The sequence below is a fragment of the Xenopus laevis genome, chromosome 3L (assembly GCF_017654675.1).
Source record: "Xenopus laevis strain J_2021 chromosome 3L, Xenopus_laevis_v10.1, whole genome shotgun sequence".
NCBI lineage: Eukaryota > Metazoa > Chordata > Amphibia > Anura > Pipidae > Xenopus > Xenopus laevis.
The window spans coordinates 21,542,226-21,564,973 of NC_054375.1; the positions used below are offsets into that span (position 1 = coordinate 21,542,226).

At 39.7% G+C, this 22,748-nt stretch overlaps 1 protein-coding gene across 2 annotated transcripts; it reads left to right on the forward strand.

Annotated features, from left to right (window-relative positions):
• Positions 1-1,075: 1,075 nt before the first annotated feature.
• Positions 1,076-21,904, forward strand: cd74.L (CD74 molecule L homeolog). 2 transcript variants are annotated; one of them, XM_018250842.2, is made up of 9 exons: positions 1,076-1,332; positions 8,615-8,793; positions 11,519-11,604; positions 12,190-12,252; positions 15,055-15,150; positions 17,243-17,345; positions 18,417-18,611; positions 19,744-19,815; positions 21,161-21,904. In XM_018250842.2, exons 1-9 carry the CDS (start codon positions 1,253-1,255, stop codon positions 21,163-21,165), a joined length of 879 nt encoding a protein of 292 aa, XP_018106331.1. In that variant the 5' UTR covers positions 1,076-1,252; the 3' UTR covers positions 21,166-21,904.
• Positions 21,905-22,748: the final 844 nt, after the last annotated feature.

The following is a 22,748-nucleotide window of genomic DNA, read 5'->3' on the forward strand; positions in this document are numbered from 1 at the left end:
AATGTTTTTTTTTAAAAAACAATAAAAAATAAATAGTGAAGACCAATTGAAAAGTTTCTTAGAATTGTCCATTCTACAACCTGTTCAGCGTTAACTTAAATGGGAACCGCCCCTTTAAGTTCCAGTGCAACTAGGGTTGCCACCTTTCCATATGGAGGAGACCAAACAGGGGGCGGGGCATGACATCAGGGGGTGGGGCTGTGATGTAGATGGGAGTGGTTAGCCGATCGCTGTCTCAATCAAGGGAATCTTGCCCGGTTTTCCTTATTTGGAAAACGGGGCAGGAAGTTTTGACCTGGGCAGCCCTTCAAAATATCGGGCTGTCCGGGTCAAAACCGGACAGGTGGCATCCCTAAGTGCAACTGGGACAGATGTGAATGATGACTGATCTTTGAATGTTGATGCTATATATAGTGGAACCTCAATTTTACATCCCCTGATTTTAAGTTTCTCCCTATTTTACATGTTGTTTTATCGTCCCACCTATATATTACGCCCATTTGTGTGGCCACACCCCCTAATTACCATGTTCGTTTTTTCAAAATTTGGCAGGTTATGAAGGTTTGAACATATTTCTGTGTTTTTTTCCAGCTATTACAGTTTTGCTAATGAAGGTGAATTGCCCTTTAAGCTGAGTCTAACTTCTCCCAAGAGACCTGTTATCTTATATTGTTACAATTACTTATTTGCTTAGCTTGAAATTGTTACAAATGTATCTTAACTGCTGCTGTAGCTGTTCTGGGTTTTCTGCCAAAGGATAATTACATGTACGTTAGAAACTTTGTTTCTTTTTCTGGCTGTTCAGTGCAGAGAAAAACTGAACTTTACAGTACAAATGAGGGACTGCAGGTTGAGCGGGACAGTTGGGAGGTATTGCTACCATTGTAGGTGTTTTAGTTCAGCAGACTTTGTGGGAGAGCTGCATTATGTTTCATTCCGCACAAAATATCTACACGGTGCCTCACAGCTCTGTGTCTGCATAGAAACAGGTGAGGCAGCAGAGCGTCCAATAGGAAAATGGTATTTGTTCTTCATTCAAGCACAGCAGTGTACTGTGTGGGGTTTTTCCTATAAGGTTATTGCAGGGTGATATTCTGATAACATTCACATGTCAGTGGGATCTGATTGATCTGTTGGGAAGCATAAACTGGTTTTGTTTTCTTTTCTAGTGAATGCTTCAGTAGCCTTATTTCAGATCAGCACCCAGTCCTAGAGAAGACCATTCTGCACAGGTGCACCCAAAGAACAAGAAATGGCCGAAGAGTCCCAGAACTTGGTGCCGGAGCATGTTCCTGAAGAAAGTGTGCTCGGTGTGGGAAACAGGGAGCCACGGTATTCACTTACACATCATTTAATACTTGCATTGGTCACAAGTAACAGAAAATCAATGTGTAGGAAATTGAAGTGTCATTCGTAATTTTAATTTTATACTTATACTATTTTTATTGTCTCTGTATTATTATTAGGGACCAAAATGATCCACACTGGACACATTGTTTATATTACAATACATCTAGAAGCTGTTGAGTTGTTATTGAACTACAGCTCCCAGCAGTCCCTGACAGCTGTTGGAGGTTGTCAGGAGTTGTCCTCAGCATAGATGGAGAGTGAATTCTGTATTGCTCTGTCCTTTGTGTACTGTACATTTATAGTTTTTTACCCCTTCTCCAGACGCTAAATTGGTTTACTGTACACTCACTCACCCAGTTGTATTTCTTTCCTCTTGCACCATCTTGCCTTATTCTGTACACTACCCTAGTTACACACTCTCTCCCTTGCAACATCTTGCCTTACTATACACACTATTCATAGTTACAGACCATTCCCCTGAGACCATCTTGCCTTACTATACACACTGCCCCACAGTTACAGACCCTTTCCTTATAACAATCTTGCCTTACTATATACACTATCCATAGTTACAGACCCTTTCCGTATAACAATCTTGCCTTACTATACACACTATCCATAGCTACAGAACTTTCCTTATAACAGTCTTGCCATACTATACACACTGTCCATACTTACAGACCCTTTCCTTATAACAATCTTGCCTTACTATACACACTATTTATCGTTACAGAACTTTCACTATAACAATCTTGTCTTACTATACACACTATTTATAGTTACAGAACTTCCCCTATAACAATCTTGCCATACTATACACACTATCCATAGTTTCAGACTCTTTCCTTATAACAATCTTGCCTTACTATACATGCTATCCATAGTTACAGAACTTTCCCTATAACAATCTTGCTTTACTGTACACACTTCCCCACAGTTGCAGACCCTTTCCCTATAACAATCTTGCCTTACTATACACACTATCCCACAGTTACAGACCCTTTCCTTATAACAATCTTGCCTTACTATACACACTATCCCACAGTTACAGACCCTATCCCTATACCAATCTTGTCTTACTATACACACTATCCCCCAGTTACAGACCCTTTCCTTATAACAATCTTGCCTTACTATACACACTATCCCATAGTTACAGAACCTTTCCCTATAACAATATTGCCTTCCTATATACACTGCCCTACAGTTACAGATGCTTTTCCTGTAACATCTTACCTCACTTTGCACCCTATCCCGCAGTTATAAACCTTTTCCTTGACATCATCTTGCCTTACTATACACACTGTCTCACAGCCCCTTCTCCAGCAAGACTGTGCATCACTATACAGGTACTTAAGTTTGCCACAGTTGCAGACCCCTACTAACATTTTGAAAAAAAATTTATGTTGTGGGTGGAAAACATGCAGATCTTAACAGATTTTGCAATGCACAACTAGCTCACATTGATCCCCATAATTAAATCATATTAGTTCTATTGGATTTATATAGGCAGGTTTAATCTGGAACTGACTGAGTTGTGAAATAGTAATCTCGTCACAATGGTACAATGAAACTCTTTGGGGCAATTGTTCATTTTATTTTCCGGGTTACATGACAGAAGGTGTGAATTGTTGTAAAAGTACCAGAGTATAAATGTTGTCTGTAGTCTCACAGGCCTAACTTACCCATAGTCCTGAACCTTGTCCTATCACTGCATGTCTTGCCGTGGTCTCATGCATGCATGCATTTGTGTATGCACGTGCACTAATGTTTGCTCTCTACATCAAAAAGTTAATTTAAAGGTAGATAACCCCTTTAAGTACCCCAACAATGCAGCGGTCCACACACTTGTTTGGTGTGCAGGCAGGACAGGAGGCTAATGTCATAGTAAGGGCCAGTTCTCGGCCTGTGTATTCTAGTTGGTCGGTTTTCAGCCCGGTCTGGCATTAGCATATAAGGAAATATTTACTGATATGTATCAAATTCTTTAAATTATCTTAAGTTATGGTATTAAGGTGCAGTTTTCTTTATAACAGAGAAGTATGTGGAATGACCGGAGAGCTTCAACAATCATTGTCTGACTATAGGACACCAACACAATAAACGAATATGTAAATATTCCCTGAATGCCCTTGTTTTAAAAACTTGAAAACACGGGTATACAGAAATAAGGGAAAATTTAACTACAAATACTTACCGAAATTTTCCTTTCCTGGTTACTATGGGCAGCCTTCACACATATGGTATATCTAGTATAGGTAAATCTAAAAACAACTGGACTTGCTGAATTACTTATACTTACCTATACTAGATATACCATGACCTGGATGAATGAAAATCTTCACAGTTCACACATATGGGTTTTCCCCGCCCTCCACCTTCGATAGGACAGAAAACTAATTTCCAAATTACCCACCCTATATAGCACTCCTCTCCCTGGCTGCTGTGTCTTTCACTCCGAGCCTGAATCTGGGTGGGCTGTGGTGTGAAGGCTGTCCATAGTAACCGGGAAAGGAAAATTTCAGTAAGTATTTGTAGTTAAATTTTCCCTGGTCACTATGGCAGCCTTCACACATAAGGGCTAATATCCAAGCAGTCAGAATGGGAGGGTCCACAAAAAGAATGCCCAAACACTAATTATGCCAGAATCAAAGAAAATTTATTATCAAATTAATTCTTAGAGCAAACCACTTCTAAGACCTTATTTCTTGTTGAGAACTCACTTCCACATGAAAATGGTTCAGAAATGTTCTGACCGAGCTCCATGCTACCACTTTACATATGTTGTCCATTGCAACATTTGCCTGGAATGCCCATGAAGTGCTCTTGTAGAGTGAGCCTTTACCCCCTCTGCAAATTGCTTATGACTCTTTTCATAAGCAATCTTTATACAATTTACAATTCATCGGCTGATCGTAGAAACTGAGGCTACTTGCCCTTTCTTATTGCCAATAGTTATAACAAAAAGTCTATCCATTTTCCTCCAAGCTTCTGTACGCTTGATGTATATTGATAGGCATCTTACCATGTATAACATATGCCATTTCTTTCCTGTTTTGATGAAACTTTTGAGACAAAAGATGTCAATACTGTCTCCTGATTAAGGTGAAACACCATCACCACCTTTGGCAAATACTCTGAAATTTCAGTAAGCGGTTGAAAAGCTTCTTAGGTTAAGACCTCCAATACCAGTGGCAAATCCCAAGAAGCTTAAAGCATTCTGGTCGGTGGTCGAAGATGCATCACTCCTGCCAAGAATTTTACCACCTTTTCATTCTTTGCCCATTGAACTCCTGTTACTCCTGTTATAGCCGATATCTGTAATTTTAGTGTTCTCAGGATTAAACCCTTTTCCAATCCATTTTGCAGAAAATCTAGAATATGTGCTACTGAAAGCTTATCCATTTTGCACTCTTTTCTCACCATCCATGGTAGAAACACTTTCCATACTCTATCATATTTTGTTTGTAGAGGTTTTTCTTGCCGCCAATATTGAATCTATTACTGTAAAAGCCTCTTTTACTAGTCTTTGCCTCTCAATCTCCATGCCTTTAGAGATAACCTGTGAGGAGTTGGATGTAGTATCGGTCCTTATCTCAACAAATTTTTCCTGAAGGGTAGCTCCAATGGTCTGTCTGATATCATCGACATGAGGAAAGGATACCAATATCGTCTTGGCCAATCTGTCAGGATTGCTTATAACATCTGCTCTTATCTTTCTTAGAACTCTCTGTATTAGAAGGATTGGTTGGAATATGTATAGTAGGCCTACCTTCCAACTTATATTCAGAGCATCTGTTGCCATTGCTTGAGCACATTGACTTTGAGAGAAAAATATCTCAACTTTGCAATTGGTCTGTGATGCCATTAAATCTATGTCTGGCCAACCCCATCTTTTTACTGCTTGCAGAAAAACTTCCTGATTGAGTTCCCACTTGTGCTTGTTCATGGTTACTCTGCTCCTGGAAGATGGAAGGTTGACAAATTCTGCAGATTCTCTTCTGCCCACTGCATAATCTATTTCAGTTCTTCCATTAATCTCCAACTGCGTGTTCCTCCCTGCTTCTTTATGTAAGTCACAGCCGCTTGTCCATCTTCACCATCAGTGCTATCCCCTTCAGATATGTATTCAATGACTGAAGCTTTCCATACCGCTCTTAGTTTCTGAACATTTGCTGGTAGAAACTGTTCCTTCAGTGTCCATCTTTCTTGCATGAATATGTGCCTGAAATGGCCTCCCCATTCCCTGGGATTGGAATCTGTCATTTACCATTGAATCTCTCTCTGAGGTGGCCATAGACACACACATAATATTGTAAAATTTTGATCGAGTGCCTTTAAAGGCACCCAAAGATCGGCCATTGTTAGTGCCGAGTCGCCAGATACAGGTAGAATTATGTGTGTGTTCTTGGAAAGATCTTTTCCAAGAAAGATCTTAATTGTTACGTCTATAGCCACCTTTGGTTAGATGGGAATTGACTAACCACCATTTCATCTGTATCTTTACTTGTCGATGAATTAAGATTAGGGATGCGCCGAATCCAGGATTCGGTTCGGAATTCGGCCAGGATTTGGCCTTTTTCAGCAGGATTCGGATTCGGCCGAATCCTTCTGCCTGGCCGAACGAATCCGAATCCTAATTTGCATATGTAAATTTAGGGGTGGGGAGGGAAATCACATGACTTTGTCACAAAACAAGGAAATAAAAAATGTTTTCCCCTACCCACCCCTAATTTGCAAATGAAATTCGGTTCGGTATTCGGCCGAATCTTTCACAAAGGGTTCGGGGTTTCGGCCAAATCCAAAAAAGTGGATTCGGTGCATCCCTAATTAAGATTTTCTGATTCCACTCTTGCTTTAGACCTCTTCTTTGTTCTAAAAAGGCCCATTGTAGTGGCCTAGTATGCCATCTTGCCCACATTATCATTGGTGCTGCTGAATTTAAAAGACCTATGATACTGCTCACTTTTCTTGCCAACGAACAGTTCTTCTGCAAAAGCTTGTTTATTACAGCTCTTATTTTTTCTTTCTTCTGCTTTGGTAGCATGACTACTGCTTTCGCTGTCAGAAATCTCGTCCTCAGGTATATCAAGTCTTGAATTGACTCTTCTGAAAATCTAGCACCCAACCGTGATGCTGTCCGAACATTACTTGATCCCTGTGGCTCTGAAGAATATTTGGGTCCTTTGCTCTGAATAAAATGTCATCCAGATAATGATAAATGAAGCTCCCTTGCCTTCTCAATTCTGCTTGACTCTTGGCGATGTCGCCAATCCAAATGGAAGGCATGTAAACTGATAATGAAGGTCTTCTGTTATTGTAAATCTCAAAAATCTCTGATGCATCTCTAATATAGGAATATGTAGATATGCATCTTTCAATTCCAACAATAGAAGCCAGTCCTGTGGTTGAACTTCCTTTCATTGTGAAAATGGACTCCATCTTGAAAGTTCTTATCTGCAAAAATGAATTTATTGGTCTCAAATCTAACACCGTTCTGAAACCTCCCAACTTCTTGCTCAGCATGAATACAATTTAATATATTCCCTTTCTCCAAAATTCTTGAGGTACCGGTTGTATTGCTCCATCTATTAACAGTTACTTGATGTATGTAATTAACACTGTTCTCTTTTCCATCTGCTGGGAGAATCTGAGAAATCACAAAAAGATTCTGCCTTGGCTTTTCTCTGAATTCCAAAGCTTGAGCTGTCAAAACTTCAGAATGTTTTTTTTGCTAATTTAGTATTTTCGTTCTTTTGCTTTTGGGCTCTAAACAATGAAGTTTGTCCTCCTCTCCACTGAGTTTGCCTACTCTCACCTGTAATTCCAAACTTTTGTTCTTTAAAAGAAGGTCTCCCACAAAAGGATCGCTTGTCCCTTGTTGAATAAAAAGGTCTTCCAAACTTTCTCTCTTGAGGTAAAAAGACACTCTTACCTCATGTCACTCTTTTATGCTAATGGCAGATTGCATAAATTAATTTTTCATGCTTTATCCACATTCCATCTTCTCAACCACAATGCTCTTCTAGCAACCATCGATAATGCCATAGCTCTTGAGAGGATCTAACTACTGGGATGGGACTGGAACTTTGCATCCGTCGCTCGTTCTGACGCGGCACGCTGGATGACGCCTCACAGCACCACGTCACCCCCCTGCACTCTGCACCCAGAAGCCAGTCTGCCCGAAAGTAAAAAGATCTTCTAGCTCTAACTAAAGGTGCTGCCCTGCTGACTGGTCTAAGGACACAGTCACCACATTCCACACCATACTGAGTAACACAGTAGAAGGCGCAAAACCTGCAGCAATGACCCCCGGGCTGCCTAATAATGGAGGGTCTGACCTGCTGATCTCTTTTATAAGGAAATACCCTGCAGGGAGAGAGAGAGGCTGAACTCTCCAGGTGTGGGATCCCAACACGGGTCCAGGTGAGCCACAAAATAAAAATATTAGAGCATAAAACTCCAAAAACTTTGTCAAATCTTGGCAAGGACAGAAAAAAAGACGCAGCAGGCAGGGGTGAGGCTATATAGGGTGTGTAATATGGAAATTAGCGTTCTGCCGTATCGAAGGTGGAGGGCGGGTGAAAACCAATATGTGTGAAGGCTGCTATAGTGACCAGGGAAAACATTTTCTTTATAAGAGCCAATAGGATTCATAGCAATAGATTACATCACGTGTTGATAGGAAGACAGTATGTAAAGTTCACTCTGAGTAAGAGGTTTTATTTTTCATCCTATTTTTTTTTTTAAATAAAGGCAGCATGCTAATAGCTGCATAGCGGTGCCAGGATACAGTTTTGTTTCAGTTTCAGCATTATTAGCAAGGGTTAAAGCATGGCGGGAAATGCAGTTCAGCAGTATCGAAATGATAAGCCCTTCAATTGCAAGTGGCCCAGAGGATTCTCCAATGAGGATCTTGGATAATCACCCCTTAAGCGCCTCTTCCCCAGCATGAACAACCCCAATTTGGCCAGTCTTTCTTCATAGCTAAGATTTTCCATTCACCAGTTTAGTTGACCTTCTCTGTACCCTCTCTAATTCAATAATGTCCTATTTGAGCTCTGGAGACCAAAACTGTATGGCATATTCTAGATGGGCCTTACCAGTGCTCTATATAGTATAGAGAGTATAATCCCTTTATTATATTTCTTGGAAGTATTCCTGTTATTTATTTGTGATATATTATATAATGCAGGAGATGTTTGGAATTTAGACGGCTTTATATTTGCTAAGGTTTGTTTCTTTTTGTCTTTCTTACCAGCAGGATGTCCTGTAACAAAGGGAGTCTGGTGAAAGCTCTAACAGTCCTTGTAGCTGTTCTTGTTGCCGGGCAAGCTGTTATGGCCTTTTTCATCACTCAGCAGAATTCCAAGATTCAGGACCTTGATAAACACACCAAACAACTGCAGATGCAAGAGATGATAAAGAAACTTCCTGGATCACGTAAGTACAATGCAGTGATCCCCAACCAGTGGCTCGTGAGCAACTTGTTGCTCTCCAACACCTTGGATGTTGCCCCCAGTGGCTTCAAAACAGGTGCTTCTTTTTGAATTCCTGGCTTTAAGGCAAGTTTGAATTGCATAAAAATCATGCGTACAGCTAAACAGAGCCTCCTGTAGGCTTCCAGTCCACATAAGAGCTATCAACAGTCAATTACAGCCCATATATCTGGCACCATACAAAATACAAAAGAGGAGAGTTGTGGGTGCACTCCAATCCTAAGTCAAAATGTGTTTAAATACAATGGAAATGATACTTACTTGGCCAGTTAATCAATGCACATTCCCTGGTCCCCTGTTGCATAAGAAATTCAGTTTATAGCCAAGTGCATGTATTTACAAAAACAGGGGTTTTAGTTACAAAGTTATGATCATAAAATTGATATTACCATACCACGTCAAGGTAAACCATGTACAGTGGTCCCCTAACTGTTTACATCCAGTCATAGTATAAAAAGTAGTGATGGGCGAATCTCTCCCGTTCGGAGAAAAATAGCGAAAAATCGTGAAAACGGAAAGTTCACGAAAAATTTGTGAAATTCATCTGTTTTCACAAAAAATGTGTGAAATTCTGACATTTTCACAAAAAATTTGTGAAATTCAGACGTTTTAACACAAAATCAAGCAATTCAAAGTTTTCACGAAAAAAACGAGCATTTCGAACGTTTTCACCGAAAAATCTTGAAAATCTGAAAAGGCCACAAATTTATTTGCTGGCGGCAAAACACAGGAATTCGCCGCAAATTCATGCCTGGCGAATTTATTCGCCCATAACTAATAAAAAGATTTACCTCCCTGCATAGTAGCATTTCCTAGTGTCTCCTGACCTTGGCATTGGTTTCAGTCTGAGGGCTAGGTCCTTCCCCACAGCTTTTAAGAGAGAGAGAGAGACTGCCCTAGCCAACACCTATTTTTTAAAAGCATAGGACCACCATTTGTTTAAAGGGGCAGTTGTGGGGGTGCTATAAACCACATGAAGCGTAGCCTGCAGCTTCTGGCTACAATAAAAAATAATTTGGTAGGAAAAACTCTGCTCATAGCTAGTGTATACTTATAGCACACATGTTAGCATATTCATGGCTTTCAGCTACTGTTCTGCATTATACTTCTTTCTAAAGGACCTTTCTATTTACAGTTATTTCACATAACACTAATATGTGCATTTTTGCAGCAATAAAATGAAATCTGGTCATTGCCTGCAAGCTAAATCTTAGCATACGTTGCCTTTGGTGCTCCCTAATGGCAAAACTCAGAACAAAGTCTATTTTCACTTCTCTAGCTGAGGTGTAGGTTAGGGTCTGGGGACAAGATGCTCTTTGCCCTCCAATAAGGCCCATTTAGCACCTAGGCTCCAGGCACTGTCTAAGAAACACAGAATGAAATCACCAGCGCTTTTCCATGCTGTGGCGTTGATCCGCATGCTAGAGGCACCCTTGTGTCAAAGCTCCCACAATCTGGAGTTGACCAGCTGCTATAAACGGTAAAAAGCCAATATTTGTACTGACACCTGATTTTTTGTAATAATTATTTTTAAAGGCAAACCGTGCGCTGGCAACTTTTTTCCAGCTCCTGTCTACCATGCAAGATCATATCATTGTATGTGACTCGTATCACAGTAGCCATTTCCTTTTTGCCTTACTGGGCAACTACTATGATGCGCTAATACTCACTTTCAGAGGAATCGCACTGTTAAAGGGGACATAAACCCAACCGAACAAGAAACTTTTCTAGTTTATCTTAATATATTTTTTCTTTTTGTTTTGATGATATTTGCAGTTTTATAATTAAAAATTTGCACTCAGAAGGCCAATCTTATATTAAAGAGATACTGACATCAGTAAATAACTTTTTTTTATATCTATCATAACATTATCTTTGAATGCTATTTATAATGTTGAGATAAAAGTATTTCCCTGATGCTTTTACATTAGCTTTCTTACCTCCATGTTCCTCTATGAGGGGGCTGCCATATTTGTGCATCAGTAGTCCGTTAGCATTAGAAAAGGTTGAGAAGGGACACAGTCAGGTTGGGGAAACAGTCACGTTTAGGAACTTCAAATAACAAAAGCAGAACAATCACCACTTACTTACAAAAGCTGAACAGTCAGCAAAAAAACAGTCATCATGACCTATAGGTAACTTTTAATGTAGATTAATATTTTGAAAAGATCATTTTTAGTGTCAGTATCACTTTAAATTGCTTGGATTGGGATCTGTCACCCTTAAGTTGTAGAGAGCTGTTCCTGTTCAACACTTTACTCGTATATGTTGTGCATAGATTGGCAAAGCATTTACACCTTTATTTTCCAGACTGCGCCATACAAATAACTGCTTTAATATAGGCCACAGCCAAGTGCAAGTATAAGAATCAGAGATGTTCCCACACCCCCTTGTTGCAGCCCAGGTTTACAGCACATGGGGCTTTACATGCAAATATCTTGTGCACCAAAAGCACAAGTTTCAGGTTTTGTACAGAAGGACCTTTATAAAGCAGGTGCAGTCTGGGAATGTCACACATTATGTGTAGGTGTTTATGCTGTTCCTGCTGAGCATTAATTTGTTTTAGTAGTCATCAGTATGTGAGCTCTGAGTTACTAGCCCCTGCTTGGTAAACACAGAATTTATAAATAAATAATTGTTTATTATTTTCCTCTTTCTCCACCCTTCAGCTCCTGCCCAAAGCCGGCCAAAGATGAGAACCTTCAATATCCCTGTGGCTTTACCACTTTACGATGGCTCAGAAATGAATATGAATGTAAGTCAACCTGAACCTCTTCAGTTCTTATGACCTTTCCTTAATCTGGAAATATCCAAACCTTTCCTGCCTGTTATCCTCCTAATCTCTGCTTTCCTGTCTTCCTACCTCCCCCCTGGCTTATGATGTATTGTGTTACCTGGTATATGCCATTAATTCAATTAATTACATTTATTACTGACAGAATGCTGATTGGAGGAAATGAGCATTCACCAAAGTAATACAACAAATTAAACGTAACCAATTTGTAATGAGCAAAACGCTAAATCTTAACTTTATTTAGGAATATTACTGAATCCCATTATTATTTTTTTTTTGTATTTATATTTTAAGATTTAGATTCCCAAATCCAAACTCAGGTTTTCTTGTTATGTTTATGTTCTGCAAAAAGTTAAGCCAAGGAATTACTGCTTTCACAGCTAGCATTTTTGACAATTAGGCGTAAATGAATGTGTAAATTAAAGCTTAGTTTTGGTCCGAGAAGGAAGACATTTTGGTGGGATCTATTACTTTAACTAAACAAAAAAAAGAAAGGATCCCTACCAGTTATCATACAGACAATTCACTGATTCTTTACATCTACAGGACCTGGAGCAAACGGCACAGACCAATAACAAAGTAGAAGATGCTGCAAAATACATGTTGCTGGTGAGTATTATCACAGTTATGGGCACATACAGTAAGCTGGCCGCACCACAGCTGGTTTACTTCTGGCTCCCACAGACAAGTTAAATTACAGTTTAGCATAAACAAAAAATTTAATTTTTTACCCCGTTCCCCTGGCAACACACCTCTACAGCCCACCTCCCTTCTGCTACAGCTCAATCCTTAGCCCTTTAGTTCCAGCTCCCTGTAATACTGTTCTTAGCACAGGTAAGGGATCCGTTATTCGGAAACCTGTTATCCAAAAAGTTCAGAATTAAGGGAAGGTTATGTCCCATAGACTCCATTTTAATCAAACAATTCTAATTTTTAAAAATGATTTACTTTTTCTATTATAATAATTAAACAGTACCTTGTACAGGTATGGGTCCTGTTATCCAGAATTCTCGGTACCTGGGATATTCTGGATAACAGATCTTTCCGGAATTTTGGTCTTCATACTACTAGAAAATAGTTTAAATATTAAATAAACCCAATAGGCAGATTTTGCTTCCAATAAGGATTAATTATATCTTAGTTGGGATCAAGTACAAGGTACTGTTTTATTATTACAGAGAAAAAGAAAATAATTTGCGAACATATTTTCATTTGCATATTTGCTAATAATGTAGTCTATGGGAAATAGCCTTTCCGTAATTCAGAGCTTTCTGGATAATGGGTTTCCAGATAATGGATCCAACTAGGATATAATTCTTATTGGACTGAAAGCAATCCTATTTGATGTTTAAAGAATTTTTTAGTAGACGTAAGATATATTCAAATTACAGAAAAATGTCTTATCAGGAAAACCCCAAGTCTGGATAACAGGTCCCATACCTGTAGTGCTGGATCAACTAATCCAGCTAGGATTGGTCCTTGGCCAGCAGTCAAACTAAGAAGCAGAGGAAACTTGTTCCCAGCAGCTCCAACCTGAGGTGCCCAGATGCAAAACTTGCCTCCTTCCCAGCAGCAACCAGTCCCTCACAATAAACAGCCTGCTCAAAATACACAGACTTCAGTGCCTTTCCTTCTCCTTTAAGTACTAAACCTAACCTAAACTAAAGTGCCTTTAAAGTACTCTTTCAGATGGCTTGTGCGCTGGTCTCAAAATATCTGGCCCATTGACACTTTTAGCGGCACAATTTCTGCTGCAACTACAAGAGGTAGCAATGGGGAGATTCCATTCCCCAGGGCTAAAGCATTAACCTATCATTGTACATTGTCAGAAGTACTGTAGGTAACAAATAATGTTGCAATATAGTAATACAACAATATTGTAATGCATATGTAGGACTGCAAGGCAACAGTAGCACATATAAAATCACATGCAGTTGTTATAGCTTTCTCATTGGCATAAGTGCAGCCATGTTGCTGATTAATCTGTAATTTTTTTATTGTCACAAATTGCCATCTCCTGCTGCCTGTCAAATGCATTGCAAACACTTATCATCTGCCAATTAGATTTGGTAAAGAACTTTCTTGTAGTGCTAAAGATATTTGCACGTGAGCTCAAAAGAAATTCCACCCATCATACTCATGTATTTTAATTTTTTGTTTTTCTGCATGCCATCAAGATTGGAGTGACCAATCAGACAATCCCCTAGTGGGCCCTAGCCAAATGCCCATCAGCCCTTTGGTATTTCAACCACAGGTGTATGTGTCACCTATTAAGCAAAGTCTTTTGTTGTGCGAGTGGAGCCTAGTGGTTCCAGTCCAACAATGGGCTAGATTCAACTCAAAAGAAAAAGTTATCTCATTGGTTAATCACGTGAAAAGTCACAGATGAGATTCATTTTGAGGAGGTAAAACTTTTCTCCTAATTCAGCTCCAGTTTTTTCCCATATGCTTCAATAGAGTTTTCATGTGATACATTGGGGCAAATTCACTAAGATTCGTAGTTGCGACAGGCGTAACTTCGCCGCACTTCGCCAGGCGTAGTTTCGCCAGCGCTTCGCAAATTCACTAAAATCCGAAGTTGCGCTCAGGGGTAGCGTAAGGTTGCAAAGTTGCGCTACCGTTGATTCGCTAAGTAAAGCGAAGTTATGCTAGCGAAGGCTAATTTGCATATGGCGCCAAATTCAAATTTCAATGGAGGAATACGTATCAGCACTACAAATGGCTAGAAAAGCTTCAAAACATCAAATAAAATTTTTATTTTGCCCTACACATGTGCCCACTGTCTAGGTAAGTTGCCATGAGTCAGGAAATATAGGGGGGAAGGAGGGGAGCCCCAAAAAAAATTTCGATCTTTTTCAGCCTATCACCCATAATGTAGAAAACACGCCAGCGTTTTTTGGGACTTAGAAAAAATTTTGACTTTTTTTGAAGCATTCCCTATCTACTCTATTGCGCTTCGCCTGGTCTGAGGTGGCGAAGGAAGTCTAGCGTAAAAGGTACAGTACACTGCGCGCGTTAGTGAATTTGCATAGTTACGTCGCTAGTGAAACTTCGCCAGGCGTAAGGGTGCGAAGTAACACTAGCGAAACTACGCCAGCGTTCGTTAGTAAATTTGCGCAGTAACGAAAATGTCAAATGCTAGCGAAGTAACGCTAGCGTTCGGCGCTTCGGCGCTTAGTGAATTTGCCCCATTGTGAGATAAGTTTTTCTGAATTGATTTGCATCTCAAATTGAATCTCATCCATGTGAATCACAATTCAGTGAGAAAAAGGTTTATTAAGTAATAAACCTTTTTCTTACTGAATTGAATCTGGCCCATTGTCTGCTTTTAAGAATATGCAGGGCAAGTGATATACTTAGGAGAAATATTTATTTGCAAAATCTTAATAAACACAATATTCTTCTTTCCAGAGAGGAAACCCTCTAAGAAAATACCCATCACTGAATGGTTCCATCCTGGAAAACCTGAGAGAGCTGAAGAAGGCCTTGACTGACAAGGAATGGATGGTGGGTAGCATGGAAATCAGTTTCAATTAATTGAGAATGAATCCCATCCTAACTAGTTTGTGAGCCTTCTTTGGCTTTCTGCTTTTTCTGAACATAAGGCATGTGCCTAGGGCACAATGGTGTTGGGGGGCCCAGGCATGTACGGTACCTCATTTGTAGCCTACCCCTAGTCCAGGCTCTTTTGCACCTTAGCATCCGCAAGTTTTTTCAGCTCTCCAACTCCCCATCGGCAGGACAAGAGCATGCACATTCGTTTGCGCATGTACGTGTGTTTGTTCACTTGCGCATGTGTGCACGGATCATGAGGGGAGGAGAGATGTGGTTGACTGGGTTGCCTAGGGCGTCCGGCCAGCTTGATTGGTGCTGCAACATAACATCACTTCATGGGTTTCTTCTTGTCACTTGTTGCTTTCCCACCAACTCTCCTGCCATTATGTCAGGGTGGCTGATTTTCATGGCATTCTTGGCAATATGTCATTATCCACTGCAGAGATTTGACTATTTGTAAATTGGCACAATAGTGCCACAGTTCACAAGTCAAATGGGAGAATAAAATTGATGACCCATTTCACCATATACCAAATACCAGCTTCCCAAGTAATTTCCTCAGTTGTGGCTTTAAAATGAATAATCAGGAAACAATAAACAGTTGTTAAAAGGACATGCTGCAAAGCGGGACAAGTCCCTTTGTTCGTTAGGTTGAAGGGTGTTTGCCCCAAAATGTTGTGTTTAACACTCAACACAGGGGATTGTCTCCACGACAGCATAGCCGCATGCCGGCTGTTCCTGTATACACATGGGTGTGTAATTGTTACCCTAGCAACTACATAGTTTAAATGGCAAATAAGTCATAAAACAATATTGATAACATTCAAAATACACAGGCAGATATAAAACAGACAGATTAAGTTGGCAGTTTATTGGGCAGTGCATGGGGCCCTCTGATAGGCTTCCATGATCGATATCTAGCAGAAAGCCAGCCAGATGTTGATTAGACTGGGTTAAAATCCAGTTGGATCGAGGACCGCATTTGTTCATTGATTGGTCCTCGATTCGACCGCCCGTATTCTCCTCGTTGTGATCCAATTGTTGGGCCCTAGGGCCCACGATTGGATCAGCCCGATATCGCCCACCTCAAGGTGGGCATATCAGGGAGAAATCTGTGTATACTTTAGAATATAACAGTCTTCGTCATATTAGAAGTAACAATGTCAAGGTGAAATTCTCTTTTAAAAGGGATGCAACTTTCTTTACTAGCTATGCTGATTTAGATACTGGTAAACTACAACTCCCAGCATACTGCAAAAAAATAAAACATGCTAGTACAGCAACATCCCAAATGGATTAATAATGGATTAATAAAGCAACCTTTTCCCAACTTTCCATGTTTAGTAACTCCATATTGTAAGATAATTCTTTAATTAGAGTCCTGCAGCGGGTTGGGTACCCGCGGGTTACCTGCGAAAACCTGTGGAACCCAGCGGGTTGCAGATAGAAGTTTCGAGAGCAGGTATAGACACGGCTTGTCGGTTCTCCTGGTTTGCTGGTCGCGGTTCAGGTCACGGGTCTTCTCAATAGCGAGTTTTACTCCTTTTTTTCTGATCACGCCTACTTCCAATGATGTCCCTTCCGGTTTACAATGACAGCACTTCCTGTTTTACTCCTTTTTTTGATCACGCCAACTTCTAATGATGTCACTTTTGGTTTACAATGACAGCACTTCCTGTCTCTTGATGGTCAGCGGGTTGCATATTGGGTTTCGGATAAGGTACTTGCGGGTTGGGTAGCGGGTAAGTATGCGGGTTCCGGGTCGCGTTTGGGTTTAACAAATTGATTCCGAGTAGGACTCTATCTGTCTGCTATGTGTACATCTGGCTTTATGTTCAGTATTCTTGGTATGATCATTGAACACATTTTTTCCTGGCAGCAAACAAATTGCTCTCCACCAGCACTTTAGATGTTTCATTGTAATAATAGCAAACTAAAGGTATCTCCCCATCACAGACAAGAGCTGACATATCTGTGGGATCTCTCTTCCTCCAGTCCTGTATTTGTAAATATTTCAGAATGCAATCTTTTATTATTCTTACAGAGCTTTGATACTTGGATGCAGCAGTGGTATCTCTTCTTTTTGGTGCAAAACACTGAAAAGCCAGCTGAACCACTCCCACAGAGCAAGAATATTGCAGTCACAGGTATTGTAAAACTCTATGGAATATTGCCCTACATTTGGTGGAAATTACAAAGCCTTAACTATAAATTTCAGGAAACTGTATTACTTTCTCTGGGGCTGCCCTGCCCCAAAGGGCTCGAAAACCCACTATGACAAATTATAGGGACAATAGATATGGTATGTCATTACCATATAAAGGATGCAGGCGATTGGCTATACAGAGGCCATAGAACTCCACAGTGATTTATTCTTCTATGGGCTCATTTATAAAGATAGGTGCTCAATGCCACCAATGTAGTTGTCCATAGCAACCAATCATATATGTTTTCATTTCAATTTCCAGCTAGCAGAGTAATGAAATGAATTGCTAATTGATCACTTTGGGCAACTGGCCACTCAATATTAAAAAGTTGGAGACCCTTCATCTGTCGTGATGCTGTCTACCACACAGCAGCCTGGTATTAGCAGTTTAAAACTATTTAATATATCACTAAAAATTGAAAATGAATGTGAATTCCAAAAATGCTTAGAGAAGTACTCTAAGGGGTTATTTATCGAAGTTCAAATTTATCTCAACCGCACGGGTTTTTTGGGCTTATTTATTAATACACTTTCCCGAAATTGTTGTTTGTGGGAAAAAATCACGTATTTTTCTTGATTTTTGCATTCGGGTTTAGTAAATAACCCCCTTAGTGTACTTGAATTTTCTGTTTGGGTTCAATAGCTAACCTAGGTTTGGAGAAGCTATCACAAAAGCCAGCTTGCGAGGAATCAAAGTATGTACACATCAAAACTTATGTGTAAAGTGACCTTTAATCTGAATCTGATACCCTATTCCATTGTCCATTACTGGATCCTTGTGAAACAGGATTTCCTGGATTTAAGGGGAAACTGCTAAAATTTAGCAACAATTTGCTATGCATAACCAATGTTCTCTAGCCTATCTTGAGTGTGGATTTCATGAGGGCCTATCCTTTCTACCATTTGTATTTTCTACTACCTGTAAGTCTGCATCTTTGGACCTAACCTGGGCCCAAACTGAATCCTGAATTTAGTGCACTCTACTAAAAATATTTTTCTGTGTATCTTCCAGGTGCACCCCTAATGACTGAGTGCCAGATGTTATCTAGGATCCATAGCATGACTGGCACTTACAAGCCTCAGTGTGAGCAAAATGGTGACTTTCAGCCACTGCAATGTTGGCCAAGCACTGGCTTCTGCTGGTGTGTTTACCATAATGGAACAGAGGTCCCTGACACCAGAACCCGGTCAACACTGGACTGCAGTAGTAAGAGAATTTCTTCTTAACTTTGTACTGTTGGGGTTGGATAACATAGGGAATGATGGCTACATGTCACCTGATCAAGTAAATAGGGGAGCAAAATGAATCAAATGCCTGATGCTAATTCTCTATCCATGTTATAATGAAAGGTAGTGCTATTTTTAAAAACCCTTTCATAAAACTGACATTTAGGTACCTCAAGCTTAATAACTGGATTTTCCAATGATTTTATTAGTGCTATATCATTTCAGTGTTATCTGGCATTGAGCGGGGCAATAATCTGCTGTATGATGTTTTAAAAATCATTCTCTGGTTCTCATCATGCTTTAAAGGGTTGTTCACCTTTGAGTTAACTTTTATTATGATGCAGTGACTAGGGATGAGAGGAATATTTTGCCACCAACAAAATGCCCATTTAGTGTGTAGTATAAAATGTCACATAGTTTGACACCCTTTGACTTCAGTACATTTACCAAACTTTTTGCTATTCTGTTAATTTTCAGCAAAGCAAAACAGGTCAGATTTGTTGGAAAACTGACTTTGGGTGTGAGGGGAATGTAAGCTTCCTGGACAATTGTTTTTACTATTAAGTGTACATTGCCATATACTCTTGGTAAAACATGCTTGCCATGACCAGTATACAAGATATCAAAACCAAGATGGCAATTTCTTACACATATAGCCAAGAAGAAATTAAAGGGAACATTGGTCATGGTCTTCCATATTTTCAATCATAGAGGCTCCTCCAGTGGTATTATTCTCAAACCAGCAGACAACTGGGTTTTGGGCCAGAGTTGAAGAGTTTATACAATAACCATTAATGGAAATATGTAGGCACTGTAAGGGCAGAAGTATCAAAATCATTGCTAAGTGCTCGGTGCTTGGCACAATGGGGGGGGGGGGGGAGAGCAATTTAAAGTGTTTTTTTACCTCCAAAAATTTACAATGATGTAGTAACTAGGAATAAGTAACACAGCAAGCAGAAGGTGGTGGGGAAAGCTGTCAATTCAGGGTCGGGTGCAGTAACAAGAGAGAGAGAGAGGGGTTTATTTGGCATATATCTAACAGTACAGCAGCTCTGTATATGTGTATGTATTTATGATGCTCAATTAACAATGATTTAACAATAACTTCACAGGTCTCGTGCAGACAGAAGACCTCCTGCTTATGGAATCAACACCAAGCAGTGATGCTGACCATCGGCCACTTGGTAAATATAATATAATAATTAAGAAAACCTAACACCCCTCCCTTAAAAGGACTCCTGTCTCCTTCCCATGCTCCCCACTTTCCTGAAGCCACATTTGTTTTTTGACTCCCTGTTGGTGTCTGGTCCTAACTGGAAGCCAGGACCAGACTTCTGGTCTTCTTTGTCTTCTACTCTGCTGTGTGGACAGTGAATGAGACATGGCCAAACGTGGTGGCTTCCATCTCCAAAGCACAGCACTGTTATACTCTACTCATCCTCTGCTACCCAAAACATAACACAGATCATGTACAGTGGGAGCTATGCAGTTGGAGAGGGGGCAATTGTATGATAGCAAGAATGTCATATCTCATTATTCTAATTACTTAGAAAGATGAATTATCCTATAGAACCCATCTGTCAGTGATCACATTATCATACACAGTCTACATGCAACACGTTATATTCATAAACAGTTGCAGGGATCATATTACTAACTAGCAATAAGGTTATCCCTGGTCCCTGTTCCGTGACTGCTGTGAACAAATGAATGCTGCTGTGTACGTACATGGATCATACACTCAGATGCTAGGCATCGTATCATGCACCCAGTGGGAAGATATCATAAATAAACTTCATACACTTAGATGTGAAGTTGCATATTAAACACAGAGTGAGTAACATATCCATAAGTATCTACTGTATGTAATCATAAAGTTGAGAGTGGTTCCATTAACAACTGGATCTATTTTGGTTACAAGGGACAGTGGAAAAGAACTGATCTAGCAGAGATGATTTTTAATGTACTGTATGAGGAAAGGTTGTCTCCTTAGACAATTGTAATTAAGTTTATAGAGAATTATGGGTGCAGTGGATTTAAGGGTGGTTGGATTTAGTCTCCCTTTATCTAGGAAATAATGTTTTTATTTCTAGCAGTAAACAGGGCAATATCTAAAAATTAAAGTAAAGCCACTTTCTACTTCCTGTCCTGCTGAGCCAGAAATAACAAAACCATCTGTGGGAACAAATTGAGCCGAGGCTCAGTTCCATGCAATTGCCTAAACTGTGTCAGCCTTGACCTTTGTTTTAACCTGCCTAGGTTTCATCTAGGGAAGAACAAAGGTCAAAGCTGAGCATGTAGTTTTCAAACTCATCTACGTTGTTAATCTGTACGGTAAATACATATACAGCTCCCAGCAGCCTTACTTTTGTAGTAGAGCAGGACAGAACTCCTTTTCTAGAACTAGGAATTAGGAGAACTAAAAGAGAACTATAGTAAAATTGGGTTTTATATTCCTAAATAGACTCAATGAAACATTAGCTACAAATTGAATAAGACTTCTAACTTACTACTCCTGTCTTTTTGCAGGTTAAAGCATCAGATGATCTTGTAACCCTCTCTGGAGTATCTAACCTGATTCATACAAAGCAGCCACAAGGATTCCTGTAAATCCGTCTTTATGTTGCTCTGGCATTCTGGCCTCAGGTTTCTCATTAGGCTTATGGTAGTGCTTATTACTTTTATCTTTTAATGGTTTTCATTTAGTGTAATGTTAACATAAATATAAATAAAGGAATAATCGATACATGGCACCATTCACCTACTTGGAAGAAACTGTGCTCACAGATCCAGGCACTGGTAATCGAACCCTACCCACCACTTATTTGTGCCAAAGTGGAAATGCAAATAGCAATAGAGTAGTAACTCAGATCACTTTGTAACTGCACATGATTGAAAAGAAGCATCAGGTGACCAGACTAACTAGTACTTCTGAAAAATGGCTTATTCATGTCTCTACCATGGACAATTCCTCCACTTCTAGCCACTACTAACTCATCTTGTATTTTCATATGGTTAAGGCCAAAGCAGGTTCGCAGTAAAATGAGGTCTGGGAGTATGAATAGCATCTCAAGTAAACACATTTAATTTGATATTTATGTTGGTACAAATGGGGCTCATTTAAAATTGCTGGGTTTTTTTGTCAATTAGGTATAGAAGCCATTTTATTTTTTTAATCTTTTTTCTGCTGATTCTGTTGGATTTGCAGGTGTTTGCACCTTTTGTATAATGTGCATTTGCTGTATTTCATGCCTAATAAAATGAGTGGTTACATCTTTGCATCCAATTCTATTCAAAAAATCTATTTAAAAAATAGCCTTATATAATAAGAACCAACACAGTCAGTTTCTTTCAACTAATCCTACATTGAGGAATCTATCAATAACAGTATTTTCCTAGCTAGGTGCTTCAAACTGTCTGCCACATTCACCCCTCCTTCAGTCATATATTGTAATAATTTAAAAATATAAATCCTCTCTCTATTTCAATATGAGACTGGACAAATAATTAATCCCAGTATAAACGCTGGACCCAGTATTATTTAGACCCAAGGCAATACTACTTGGACCTGCTCTACCCCCCCACCTTACTCACTAGCACTTGATCACACGACCATCTAAAAAGGGGCCATTGTGCCATAACAAGCCAGAATATATTTATCCTCACTCCCACAGGTACCTGCTTCTACTTCCCATGTCTGTTCCTCTTTCTAGTTCCAGCAAATGGGTAATGTTCGTGTAACGCTATTTCTAGCTATTTTAAAATATAATAGTCCGGCTATAGCAGTTAAACACGGGTTGCACTTCATTCTAACAGGCTAGACCTTCACTATGTGGAAATTATGAAAGACAAGTGTAGTTGAACTGCAACTTATATGCTACTGTGTAAATATAAAGTAATAAGGACGCCAGGAGGTTCCTGGAGCAAACAAAAAGTACAAAGTTTATTAGCAAACACAGGATACTCTAACAATACATATATATCAAATGAACCGCACACGAGGTGGGACATTCACTAAGAATCGTAGTTGTAATTTGCGTAGTTACGTCCGTTGTACAAATTCGCCAGGCGTAAGGGTGCGAAGTAACACTAGCGCATTTCAGAGAATGGCCTGCGA

Excerpts from the sequence above, each read along its gene's own strand:
- cd74.L (XM_018250842.2), top strand. The coding sequence starts at position 1,253 with ATGGCCGAAGAGTCCCAGAACTTGGTGCCGGAGCATGTTCCTGAAGAA. Across the intron at positions 1,333-8,614 it reads GTGGGAAACAGGGAGCCACG|GATGTCCTGTAACAAAGGGA; the intron begins GTATTCACTTAC and ends TCTTACCAGCAG. Across the intron at positions 15,151-17,242 it reads TGACTGACAAGGAATGGATG|AGCTTTGATACTTGGATGCA; the intron begins GTGGGTAGCATG and ends TTATTCTTACAG.